Source organism: Parasteatoda tepidariorum, chromosome 2 (genome assembly GCF_043381705.1).
Source record: "Parasteatoda tepidariorum isolate YZ-2023 chromosome 2, CAS_Ptep_4.0, whole genome shotgun sequence".
In the NCBI taxonomy this organism is placed as follows: domain Eukaryota; kingdom Metazoa; phylum Arthropoda; class Arachnida; order Araneae; family Theridiidae; genus Parasteatoda; species Parasteatoda tepidariorum.
Genome location: NC_092205.1, coordinates 48,152,087 through 48,164,992, shown reverse-complemented (window position 1 = coordinate 48,164,992; position 12,906 = coordinate 48,152,087). Strand labels below are relative to the sequence as shown.

At 27.7% G+C, this 12,906-nt stretch overlaps 1 protein-coding gene across 1 annotated transcript in view; it reads right to left on the bottom strand.

Moving 5' to 3' along the window:
• The window catches only part of LOC107437917 (BTB/POZ domain-containing protein 6), a 103,490-nt gene extending 90,924 nt beyond the window's left edge, over positions 1-12,566 (bottom strand). Inside the window, exon 1 of the mRNA XM_016050058.3 lies at positions 12,362-12,566. Coding sequence (XP_015905544.1) covers positions 12,362-12,445 — 84 coding nt within the window. The 5' untranslated portion in view covers positions 12,446-12,566. The remainder of the gene's footprint in view (positions 1-12,361) is intronic.
• Positions 12,567-12,906: the final 340 nt, after the last annotated feature.

Sequence of the window (12,906 nt, the reverse complement as noted above, 5' to 3'; positions counted from 1 at the left end):
TTGAACAGCCTGTACCAAAATATGTAGGAATAAATTTGTAACTTGTAACATTTATTTCGGTTATTATATGCAATGATTGCATAAATTTTCGTAAACCTAGCTTAGGTATATATAGCAATATGGACATTTCTAAAAAAAACTAATTTTTTTGTCTAACGTTTCTTAGCAGTAATTTTAAAAATATTCAATAAAATTAAACAAAATTTTTTGAGCAATTTCAAATTAATTACAAAATGATTGCTTTAAAATTTTAGAAAATTTGTTTAAATCTTTGTAAGATATGAATAATTAAAGTAATGCTTTTATACTGCGCATACGCTGGAAAAATTTGAAATTTTTTCTTATAGAATCGTATTTGGCAACTAAGAAAAAAAGTCCGATTTGAATATCTTAAAAAATTTAGAAGTTTCACGTGATTTTCTAAGTAGTTTTCGTACTTTTTAAAAGAAAACTCAAAATCATAAGGGGATTTCCACAAATTTTATATTGCATTATTAAAAAAGATTCATTAAAAATGACTCAGGCATTATTGGGGATCATCTCAAATAAAAACATCTTTCTTTTGCCTGTTTTATTAAATTTTGTGTTATGATACAAAATAATATTTTTAGAAACCCCTTATCATTTTAAAAAGTACAAAAATTACTTTAAAAATTTCTCGCAACTTTTTAAATTTTAAAGATACTCAAATTGGATTTTTTTCATTAGTTGCCAAATACGATTCACTACGAAATTATGTGAAAAAAAGTGTTAAATGTTTTTCTGCGCTGCGTATAAAAGAACTACTTTAATTGCACATATCTTGTGCAATTTTAAATAAATTTTTCCAAACTTTAAAGCAATAATTTTGTAATTAATTTTAAATTTCTCCAAAAATTTTATTTAATTTTATTGAATATTTTTAAAGTTATAGCAAATAAACGTAAGACAAAAGAAACTAGTTTTTTCATAAAAATGTCCATATCTCCATAAATATCTAAGCTAAGTTTACGAAATTTTGCGCAGTTATCGCATATAATAACCAAAATAATTGTTACAAGTTACAAATTTATTCCAATATTTTTTGGCATAGGGTGTTCAAAAGCACTATTTTCTGTTTCTAGTTTATTGTCGGTCTCTCAAACCTCGAAAAGCTTTAAACTTCATTGAGAAGTACGATAAATCGCATGATTTACAAGTATGAAATATGAAACATCTTACAAATATGAAAAAATGTATTAGAATAGAAGTATTTTCTTTGTCCACACCCTGTACACTTTCTGTTGTTTACTAAAAATAACTGCATATTTTAGTCATGTTAAAGGAGACCAGCAATACAAGAAAATTTCCTAAAAACAACATATTAATTTGTTGATATCCAGGATATTAATAGACTTTTTTTAATATGTCTGAGTGAAATTTGATTTGTAGACTATAGTCTAATATTAGTTTCATTTAATAGTGTAAAGTGATGATAAATAATGGAGTATCCAGAATTTTAGCCAATCTGATTAAACTTGTATGACCCCCAATTATATATGGACATTTGAGCAGAAAACTACGCTTATTTTGAGCTACCATTTAGTTCAACATAGATTAGTTTTGAAAAATGATTTGGGAAAGTGAAGAATGAAAAATTTCGAAGACTATTAATATTTTACATACATTTTCAATTCCATGAAAGTTTTCAGAAACTATAGTAACAATATTTCTGATTTATGCTATTTATATTAATTTAGTATACGAGTTAAAGTCAGTTATTTCAGCAATTAGAAATTGAAATATATTGATAGTTCATTTAAAATATAGTGAAAAAATTTCCTTAATAAAATATGATAGCTTTATTTTTGTTATGAAAATGATTTATTTTTGAAATAGTTTTTCAATTAAGCTTTCAGTGGAAGAATTAAATTTTCAAATGCGGCAGTTTTCGATGTAAAAATATATTTTAACAAACAAACAAATTTTATTTAAATTTCGTAATTTTCTGCGGGAAAACAAAATTGCTTTGGTCACTAAGAGGCTACAAAGCAAGTACTTGTGTTTTTATCCTAATAATAACTGATTGAAACTGACTCTTCAAATTCTATTTTTTGCCATGCAGTTTGGTTTACCGTATCTATCTTTTTTCAAATCAAGTTACGATTATTTCAGAAATTATTTTATAGTTGTTTCTTTTCAAAGATTATTTTATGGTTTTAAACATCGTATAAATAAAATTGAAATTCGACTTCTTTAGTCGAATTGATACTTTACCTGATTATTATCTGCCTTTAGATATTATTTTTCGGGTACTTCGGTATTAATTGCCAGGCATTCTTATTGGGGTAAGTCAATATAGTTTTTAGCGTTTTTATTCTTAAATATGATTTCAATTCATAAGAATTTTAAGATAAAGACAGTTTGAATTTTTTCTTCATAATCAAGCGATAGTGCAGCCGTGGCTGAGAGTACAGAGTACTCTCTCGATAAGGTCACCTGGGTTCGAATCCCGGTGTTGACTGGTCCCGCGTATCCTGTTCTCGACTCGTATCGACCACATAGCTGACATGGTTATTCTATACATTTTTGCTGTTGAAATAAGAGAGTTATGTGCTAAAATAACAGAGTTCTTCTGGTAAGCAGTTAGTATCTTAAATAACAGTACTTATGTGCCTAAAACTAGGTGTCTGTTTTGAAATAACGGTATTTTTTTGAGAAATAAACAGTACTGGTACACCATCTGACAGTTTTTATTTGTTAATTTATCACTGAAGAATAATATTATTTATTTGCTTTATGGAGACATAAATGGTAATTCTAAAGTAAATGACAAAAGTTAAAATTCACAATTTAACTTCAGAATCTTTCAAAATTAAACAACGGAACTCAAATCCCTTAAAAATTCTGAATTTTCTCGCTAAATTATCTGCACCTAATTATCTTTGAACAATGACTACGCCCAAGTCGAAATATCTTTTGCATCATCTATTTAAGCTACAGATAAGTTTACCCACAAAACAAAACTGGGGATGGAGCCAAGATTGACTAACTGGGAGAACTTCAGAAAAAAATAAGTCTAACCAGTCATAGTTCATAGCATAATTTGTCTTTATGATTGTAGGACAAAATGGGTACAAGTTCATTGTTTACATGCATGCATTGACAGTTATCCCCCACCCCCTATTGATCGAAGAATGTCGGGTCCAGGCCATGGTTACTGTGGCAACCGTGGCGTTTGCGACCGTGTTATTGCACTGAGGACTAAAAAGTAGCCCTAGGAAATAAAATTTAAAAAAAAAAATAAAGGCCTGCCAACACCCGATAAAGGAGAATGTGCTGATATCAAATATATTAGGACCAATGCCAATTGGCTCAACTTCGACACGGGAGCTTTGAAAACTTTATTAACTGGAATTTCATCAAAAAGGATTTCGTTCCAGTTGATTGTTTCAGTTTTCGTTTTTTTAGAACATAGTTTAAAAGTGATTGGAGGATTTAAACTAGTTGGAAAAAAAAGTTGCAGATTGAGATCAAAAAGTTTTTTTTTGGAAACAAGAAAGAGGGAATTAAGATAAAGTGCTGAAACTGAATTTTTGGATAAAATTATATTGAAATCTCTCAATTTCAGATTTATTTATGTTTCACTCGAACGTATCGCAGAGTCAAAAATGAATAACAGTATTAATCTGTGGAGGATGGATTTGCCCACATTTTAGATTTATCACAGATTTTAATTCCTTCAGATACCTTAATTATTTTGATTAAGTGGACCAAATTTTGAATTATAAAGTTGTGAGAGCAAAGCCATTCTCCTTAGAAGAATGGTACTATCAGTACTTTATTTACGCCGCTCAAGAGACACTCATACTCAACGAGCAATTTGCGACTATCTGGGAAACAATCCTGATGATAATCCTAAGACATGACATCACAATTTGAATCCTCTTCAGAGTGGATGGCTCTACTGCTTTGGTAGCTCGACGACCTACGCGAGAGGTCAAGCACTTCACGGTAGAGCAGTTTAGCAAAGATCTATACCACCTACTCTCGGTCTCCTCGCAGGATGATCAAAGTTGTCACCCATCCGCTCACTGACCGACCAGTGATGCTCGGAGATATGATGGCAATCTTGTCAATCCACTTCGAAACATAAGAAACATAAAAGAATGGAGACAGAGAAAATTATCCCAGGCCCGAGGAATGCTGGTTTCTTTTTTTAATAAAATCCCTTACTCAAAATGTAGTGTCTTTATTTATTTTATTATTTTTAGTTTTGATTTGTAAGAAAGCTGTTAACGGAAAAGAAAATTAAAATATAATCTAAACCAGTAAGTTTTCCGTCGAATGTAAGCACGAATAAGACAAATGTAAGTTAAGGTTTTAGAATGTTTATGAAATTAGATATTCCGAAAATGAGGATGGAAACTAACAATTTTGTAAAAGAGCTTTTTCAAAAAAACTTTAAAATATGAAAATAAGACCATTTATGTTCAGAGGTAGGGAGCCACAAAAAATTTCTTCCTGTATTCTGAAAAACTGTGTCCAGTCTTGTGGCTGAAAAATGTCTGTAAATAACTTCTCATTCATAAAAACGACGTATTTAGCCAAATACTATGCTACAGTCAATAAATAATATTTACATTGGTTTCAGATGCAACGATTGGATTGATGCTATAAAAAATGATGTGTGTGTTTTGGAACGAAACGCGAGTCTGGTTGATAAGGTGGGACTTTTTTTCTTGAGACTTCAGCAAACAGCACATTTGGCGAATCCCTCATTTTTAATTGATTTATTTGAAACTTTTACACAGCACATAAAGCTTTAAACAAACCAGCTTCACTGATGTAGTTTCCATTACGTCTAAGGCAGTTTTAAAAATTTTTTTTTAAGAACATGTCGCTACCTTGAAAAAATGCCGTATAAGTGAAAGTTTTAATATTTTATTAATTATAAACTCTGATCTGAATAAATAAAAAAATCCACATGCCATGGAAACAAAATTAGTTAGCAATATGCGTTCAAGTATTAAAGAAATTATAGCAAAAATGGAAAAAGTTATTGTGTTATCAATAAGAAAAATGCTATTATAAGTTAATTTCATCCTTTTGTCCTGCAATAAAAAAGGTGCTAGAATCATTTGGATCTTTTCAAAATTTTAGAAAAATTCAAACTTCTTTTTTCTTTCTCTTCCTTTTTTTTAAATCTGAATATTTTGAAAGAAAAAGAATTTTTTTATTTAACTAAAGAAAAAAATCACTGATTTTAGTAAAAAACATTGATTTTAGTTCATATAATTGATCAACATAAAATCATTAATTAGCTTTATCATTGATTTTAGCATGGTATGCATTAAAATTTTAGAGCTTACATCTGAACTAGATTTGAAAATTTTAATTAGTTCTTGATAATATGGAATTAAAATCACTAATTGTCTTTATGCAATCTTATAAAAGCAAAAAGTTGTTATACAACTTTCCATTTCATAATTAAAACTAGAAAAATTCAGTCATTTTAAAATGTTTTGCAAATTTGATTATAATTATTTATTAATTTTGTACTTTATTTGTAATCATTTTTCAAAGTGTTTAATTATGTTTTAATTATTTATTGAATAAAATTTAATTATGTGGAAGGAGGCCCTCTGATCTAAAAAGTGGTAGCGTAGTTTGGCGGAGGCGCGAGTATTGCCTTCGAATCATCAATGAAGACGAATACCAGACAGCCAACAAAAGCCCATTAATATATAGCCTTAGTGTAACTTTAACAATCAAACCAAAGCCTAAGGCGCAAAGGATTTTTAAATTCCGCCAATTATGATTCTGTAAAAAAATAAAATGAATTCTTACAGTAAGGTGTAAATTATTGAATACATGAATCTGATGTATAGAGTATATTTATAAAAGGTATTAAAAAATTCATCCAAAATTTGAAATTTGCTCCATTCGGGTAACAGAATGCAGCAAAAAGAAAACGCAAAAAAAGTTGGAAGTTGTAGCCTTATAAAAAATTAAAAGCTACACAAAAGAGCATGTTTTCCTTGTTCTGTGCTGCTCAGTCTCATTCCCAGATCATATATTTTCCCGTTTTGGTGATTAAAAGTGTCCGCCCAGTTCATGCGATTTAACACCATAAAATCTCTTTTCTCGAGTTTTTCCCCCTTCTATTTCGGAAGTTCAATAAGCCTTAAACTTAAAACTACCCATGCCCTTGAAGAAAGAAATGGAGAGCTATACCAACAAAATTCAGCCATATTTATGTAAAATAATCATTGAAATTTTTTTAAAAAAATGGAGAATTTTCTATAGAAAGAGTACACGTGTACAAGCAGAACCGTGAAGGGAATTTAATTAATATGCTACTTCGTATACAACCCTATATTGCATACTTTATGCAGATTTGAGTTAAGGTATGATGGGGCCAGCGGCTAATATGAGACTTGGACCCAACCTATAACAAGTTATTTAAATTCAGAACATATATTCAGAAATATCCAAACTTCTTATGAAATTCAGTTCAAATTAAACTTGTTTTACAAAAAGTAAAATTTTTTGAATTCTTTTATTTTTTACAGTAATAACTAAACTAATCATTAATATTCATGTCCATCTCAGCAAAAACATCCATAAGAACAACCATGCATACAAATTATAAGAAATTAAAGAAAAAAATTAGAATTTTCCGTTCTTAATTAATTTGTTCCATTTTTGCCTGCAGAAACGCCAAGAAATCTTAAGGGTTTTGTAATTGAATTCAAGAAATTAATCAAAAAACCAAAAACTACTGACTTAAAGCGAAAGAAAAAAATGGGGAAAAATTAGGCAGATGAGTGAGGGCAGAGATTTAATTTGTTTATCTATTTTCCGAATTTTACTTTCAATACAACATACAATTTTTAATGATTCTGAAGGAAAATTGTGAAACATTACGCTTTAAAATATCCAATAATTTTTTTTCGAAAATCAATTTTACTTTAATTAGCTTTAGAAGTCTCTAAAAAAAGGGGGCCATCAGCCCCATGAGCCCTCTTAATTGGTTCCTCACATGAATTAATAAAAAAAATTATAGTTATAATTAAAATTATAATTATATTTAAAAGCTTTTTTTCCTCCAAAATTACTTCCAGTATAAATTTTGGGACAACAAAAATATATAAATTTTTCTTGATTTCATTTTCCATTGGGTTGTACAGTGGTATGCAGGGTTTTAATTAAAAATAATTATTATTAATTTTTAATTAGAAATCTTGTTTTATCAAAATAAATGTTCGTCTTGTAACACCCTGTAAACAAAAGTATATGAGCTAAAATGATTTTGTTTTGTTTGTCAACTTATGAGTTTTGTAAAGAAATATCCTCTGCATAATCTAAAATAACATAGAAGATTGAAAGGGCCATCCCTCTCAAGGCGCAACTCTTAAGGAATTTTGGGATTTATGCTACTTCCTGGTAAGAAAAAAAATTGAGATGAAAGGATCCGGTAAGATAAGTTTGAATTACCTGCTACCGCAAATTTAAAAACCACTACGCCCACCACTCGACTACTGCTTTACTACATAGTGACAGATATGAGGGTATGCACTTTTATAAAAAACGCAGAGTATTTTTTGCCATGAGATTTCATTATTCTCAGAAATCTAAAAAATGAATAGCGGAAATTAAAACACCACAAAAAGCACTACTTTCGAAATTGAATGAATTTAATAGTTAAAAAAATACAACGGAACAAAAGCATGAAATCAAAGCACCCCACTACTTTAACAATTATATGGATTTAATATTTAACCTAGTACAGAGGAAAAGTATGGAATAAAAGCCTCAAAAAAAAGCAAGGTTTTAAAAGTTATATGAATTTAACAACTGATTTGATATAATGTATTCAAATAATAATTCGATTGTAATTGGATATTTTTTTTTGAAAAATTAGTTAAATTAAAATGTAGCGAAGAGTTTAAAGTTTACGGAAAGAATTTACCATACTCCATACTATTTGACGAAATGATTAGGATTTTTAAGCAGCTATTAAATTTGTTTTAAATTTCAATAATTACTCTTATGGGATCAATTATAATACTCAAATAATACTTTTTCAAGCATTTTTTTTAATTGTATTAAATGGAAATACTGTATCATTTCTTAATATTTTTTACTTATCAAAAGATTAAGCCCTTGAGAGACTATTGTAAATGATTTAACTGATACATTATTTGTAATAATTTTATTACACATTCCATAATAGTATTAAAATACAGAAATAATAGTATTAAAATACAGAAATAATAGTATTAAAATATAGAAATAATGGTAGTTAAAAGTTTTTTCAGTCAGAATCAAATTAAACATAGTATATCAATCACCTATTTAAGAAATATCTAATCGTCTTCAAATGATTATTTATTATTATTAAATTCGGATTCAATTACCTGAATAGAATCTGACATTAAATTTATGTAATTTTTAATCAGGAGTTTTCTTCAGTACTTTTATCCAGTGCTTTTTTTATGCTTTTTCCAGTGCTTTTTTCCAATGTGGGTTTTCAAATGCGTTTTTTTTAGACATTTTCCACAGTGCTTTTTTTATAGTTCTTTTTGTCTGTCTATCAAGTGAAATAGCAAATTTGTAGTATTATATGGTGAAAAAAATTCTGGCGAAGTTACCATTCTGTTTGATAATTACATTTGTGGAAACAAAAAAGAACAACATAATTTTGGAATTAAAAACCAAAATATACGGTATTTAAACCATTTATCTGGTAATTTTTCCGTTCATATGGTAACGCTTTACCGAAAATTTTAGTTTTCAAAATTATTGTTCTTATTACTGCGCATTTAGTAAAAAATGCAAACCTGAAAAGTTAATTTAATCGGATAAATCGTTTTTATGCCATGATCCATGGTATCATGATGAAATTACCAAATTTTTTCACATATCACAAAACTATATTTTATTGTTAATCTTAAAAAAATATAACCGAAGAGCTTTAATAAAATTTCAACGAGCCATTTGGTATTTCCATGAAGCAAGAAACAAAATTGTTCCATATTTTGATAGTTTTGACCTTACTTTTTTTCTCAGTGTAGAATTTATGTTTAATTCTATTAATAAATGCTCAATATTAAGAAAACAAAAATCTTTATTTTTAAATTGAAATTTTGACAGCAAAAGTTTTCCATAATATGTTGCAATAAATGTTCCTATTGTATACATAGAGTCATTTTATTAAATAGCAATAAAAAGATAAACAGGTTTCAATTATTTTCGCTGTTTAATAGTTATGTATAAAACTTTACATATAAGAAACAATCAATATGAATTGTAGATTTATTACAGACAAATTAGTTATTAACAACAATTTCATCTTTTTCCTCGTTCTTTCTTTCTTCAATGCTTTATTTAGAAAAAATTAAAAGACAAAATTAAAAATTTTTCAAATAAATTTGTTATGAAATAAATTTTTAAAAGTTTTAATCTTATTTGCTCTAAAAGTACATGTTAAGTAAATTGTAAAGGAATTCATTTAAATTATAAAAAACCTTGTTTTCAAGAAAAAAAAAGGAAAAAAAAGAAGGAAAATTTAAGCTGAATTAAAATTTTATTCTGTGCTACATTTAAAAATATTAAGATCTACATCATGTATAACGATCAGTTATCATTGAGGAGAGTAGACGTGTAATACATTTTGAATGTAATACAATTGTAATACAATTAATTGAAAATAACTCTATAATTGCACCAATCATATCATCATTTTTGTGAAATTTAGCAATTCTTACGAAACCTTTATTTTAAAATATTCATAGCACACAATAGAATGATCAAGATGTTTTGTAATAACCATCCTTAATGTATAATTTTAGAATCTTTGTAAAGAAAATTAAGCCCATTAATGAGAAAGATTGACTCTGATTAATTACTATTTAGATCAATTAGAGCAACTGAGGAATTAAAACCAAAACTAATATAGTTTCAGGACGACGTTTAAAGGTGGTTTTGAGCGAAAGACGAATACATTCCAACTAAAATAGAAAAAATTAGTTTCTTTTTCTGATGATTTTAATTCGTTCTTTACTCTTCTTGACCTTAATAATAACTAGCTAATGTTCTCAATTTCACATTAAATAGTAAATTGATTATAGTTAACATTAAATACTCATTATAGTTAACATTAAATCGTAAATTCATTATAGTTAACATTAAATACTCATTGTAGTTAACATTAAATAGTAAATTCGTTAAAGTTAACATTAAATAGTAAATTCATTATAGTTAACATTAAATAGTAAATTCATTATAGTTAACATTAATAGTCAAATTCTACGAGGAAGAAAAATAATTCTGGTAAAATTACCATACTATCATGGTAATCACATTCCTGGTAAAAAGAACCATAATTCTTATTTTGGTAATAAAACCCAAAATACACGGTATTTAAACCCTTCATTTGTTATTTTTTCCGTTCCTTTGTCAACGGTTAGCCGGAAATTCTGATTTTTAAAATTATAGTTCTCTTTCCCATTTCCCCATGATTGGTAAAAAATACAAAACTGAAAAATAAATTTAATCTAATACCGTCTTTATGCCATACCCTAAGGTATTAGGATAAAATTACCAAGTTTTATCTCATGTTATAACCCATATTTTATTGCTAATTTTATCAAAATCATTGGCAGCACCATAATGCCCGGTAAAAATTTCCGGGAATTATGGTGCTTCCATAGAGACATAAATATGGTAAATTTTGCCATATTCTGGTAGAGTTTGCCATACTTTTTTCTCTGCGTAGTGAGCATAATTTTCATTGCTTTTATTTTAACTGCATTTTAAAAAGAGTGGTCATTTAGCAAAACTATAGCCACTTTCCGTAAACACACTAACAAACCAATAAAAGAAAAATAGTAAAATAGTATTTTACAAACTATATATTTTAAACTGACTAAAAAAGACGAAGACATGTTTGTTTGCTTCCGACCGGAAAATTTAAAACGTAAGTTGCATCCCTATAGTAATAAATTTTTACTACTTCCGAACATCCCCTATACTTTTTCATAAGTGATGTACTCTTAGATTTTCGTTTCTGTACTGACAAAAAACTATTTTTTCGCCTTTTTTAGTTCATTTTAAAAACATTTTTAAGTAAAAATTTTAAAAGAGTAGTTTTAAAATTTATTTAGTTTTAATATTTAGAGCACACGATTTACTTCAAAATTTGGAATGATATGAACATTTATTTGATGAAATAGAAAACAACTTTTCTTAAAATTTTCTATAATATAAATAAATTTTCAAAAAACGGATATTTTTATACTTATAAACAAAAATTCCTAATTTGACCGGTGCAGGGCTCAGTGGGAAGGAAGTGGGGTCCAGACAAAATACCCACATAACCCACTCTTAAGACAGTTCTGTATTTATGAAATATTATCGGAAAATTAAAACATATATTTTTACCCATTGTATTAAAATTTTCTAAAAATTAATAAAAGTATTTAATATACTTTTTGTATTAAATTTCTATTACTATCAATTGGAGCGGAGCGCATTTCAAAAGCTTCAACAAGAAGATCAGGAAAATAATATTGCAGACGCATTCGTAATTTTAGATGGATTTTCTCAAGATTTAATGGTAAATAGTAGTGCTTAAATTTTTTTTTCATTTTAGTTAAATTATTATCATTCCAAATCACAGATTTTTTCATTATTTATATTTTATTAAAAGAAATTTTTCGAAAAATCCATAAAGGACTAAACATATTTATTTTATCTATTGAGATTCTTCAAATATATTCTTTCTTTTCTGAGACATAAGACGTTTAGTGAAAGAAATTTTTTTTTTTTAAATTTTTTATTTTCAGCCAAAGACGTCCAAATCAAATTTAAGTCACCTTTTGTTAATATTTATAGTAAAGTAAATATTTATTTCTCGAAGAAATAATCAGACACACGTGTTTGTGTTTATATTTTCTAAAACAAGCTGGCGTCTCTTTACATAGAAGTTGAATGATAATTTGAAGAAAAAAAACTTTATCATTTGTCTCCTTTTTGCTTTTTTAAAACTATCTTTAAAATTATTTTATTCATTTGATTTTGATTTTTTAATTATTAAAAATTGTGGTTTGAAATAAATTACATCGTCTGAACAAAAGTTTGAATTGAGAAAAATGAAAATATTAATAATATGGTTTCCATTTTAAAACATATTTTATACCAAGAAAAGAATTATTTTTTATTTATTGAAGTTTATAATAGTGCTGTATAAATAGTTTGAAAAAATGGAATTTTTTTCCTCTTTAATCAGCAGCGTTACAATACAACTCCAGGAACTGTAGCAGACGATTTCGAAAACGTTAAAAAAGCAAAACAAACGATTGATGTCTTGAAGTAAATAAAGGAGAATGATACTTACCGGACAAAAACAACAGCAAATGGAAGAAAACTTATCCTCTTCCAACTCCATTTCCAATTTGTATGCTTCCGGATTCTCTCGCATGTTGAAAGATCACCTATTTTCTTTTCTCAAACATAACACATGTTAGCACCCAGCAGTCTTGATTTTATTCTAAGATGAGATAGAGCCATGTTGATTCGGTTTTTCTCCTCTCGTGAATCTTTTCATTGATCCTTCAACGCGCATGCGCATTTTTCATGTTTCCCGAACAGCGTTTTGCATCTCGCCGGTGCAATGATATATGATGGCGCGTGACCATTGGCTTTTTAACTCTCTGTTTATAGTGTTTATTTTTTACTAAATTGTGTAACCTATATGTTTAATTCAATGACCTGTTCAGTTTTGCGGAATCCTAGCTGGGAAGTGAATAACGAAAGTTTTAGTAGATTTTTGATCTACTTTTATACTTTTATGAATATTTTTTTTATATTACATACTTAAAAAAACATTTTTTTATCCTAGAAACAAGGATAATCTGAATAGATATTAACTTCTTAGTTTCA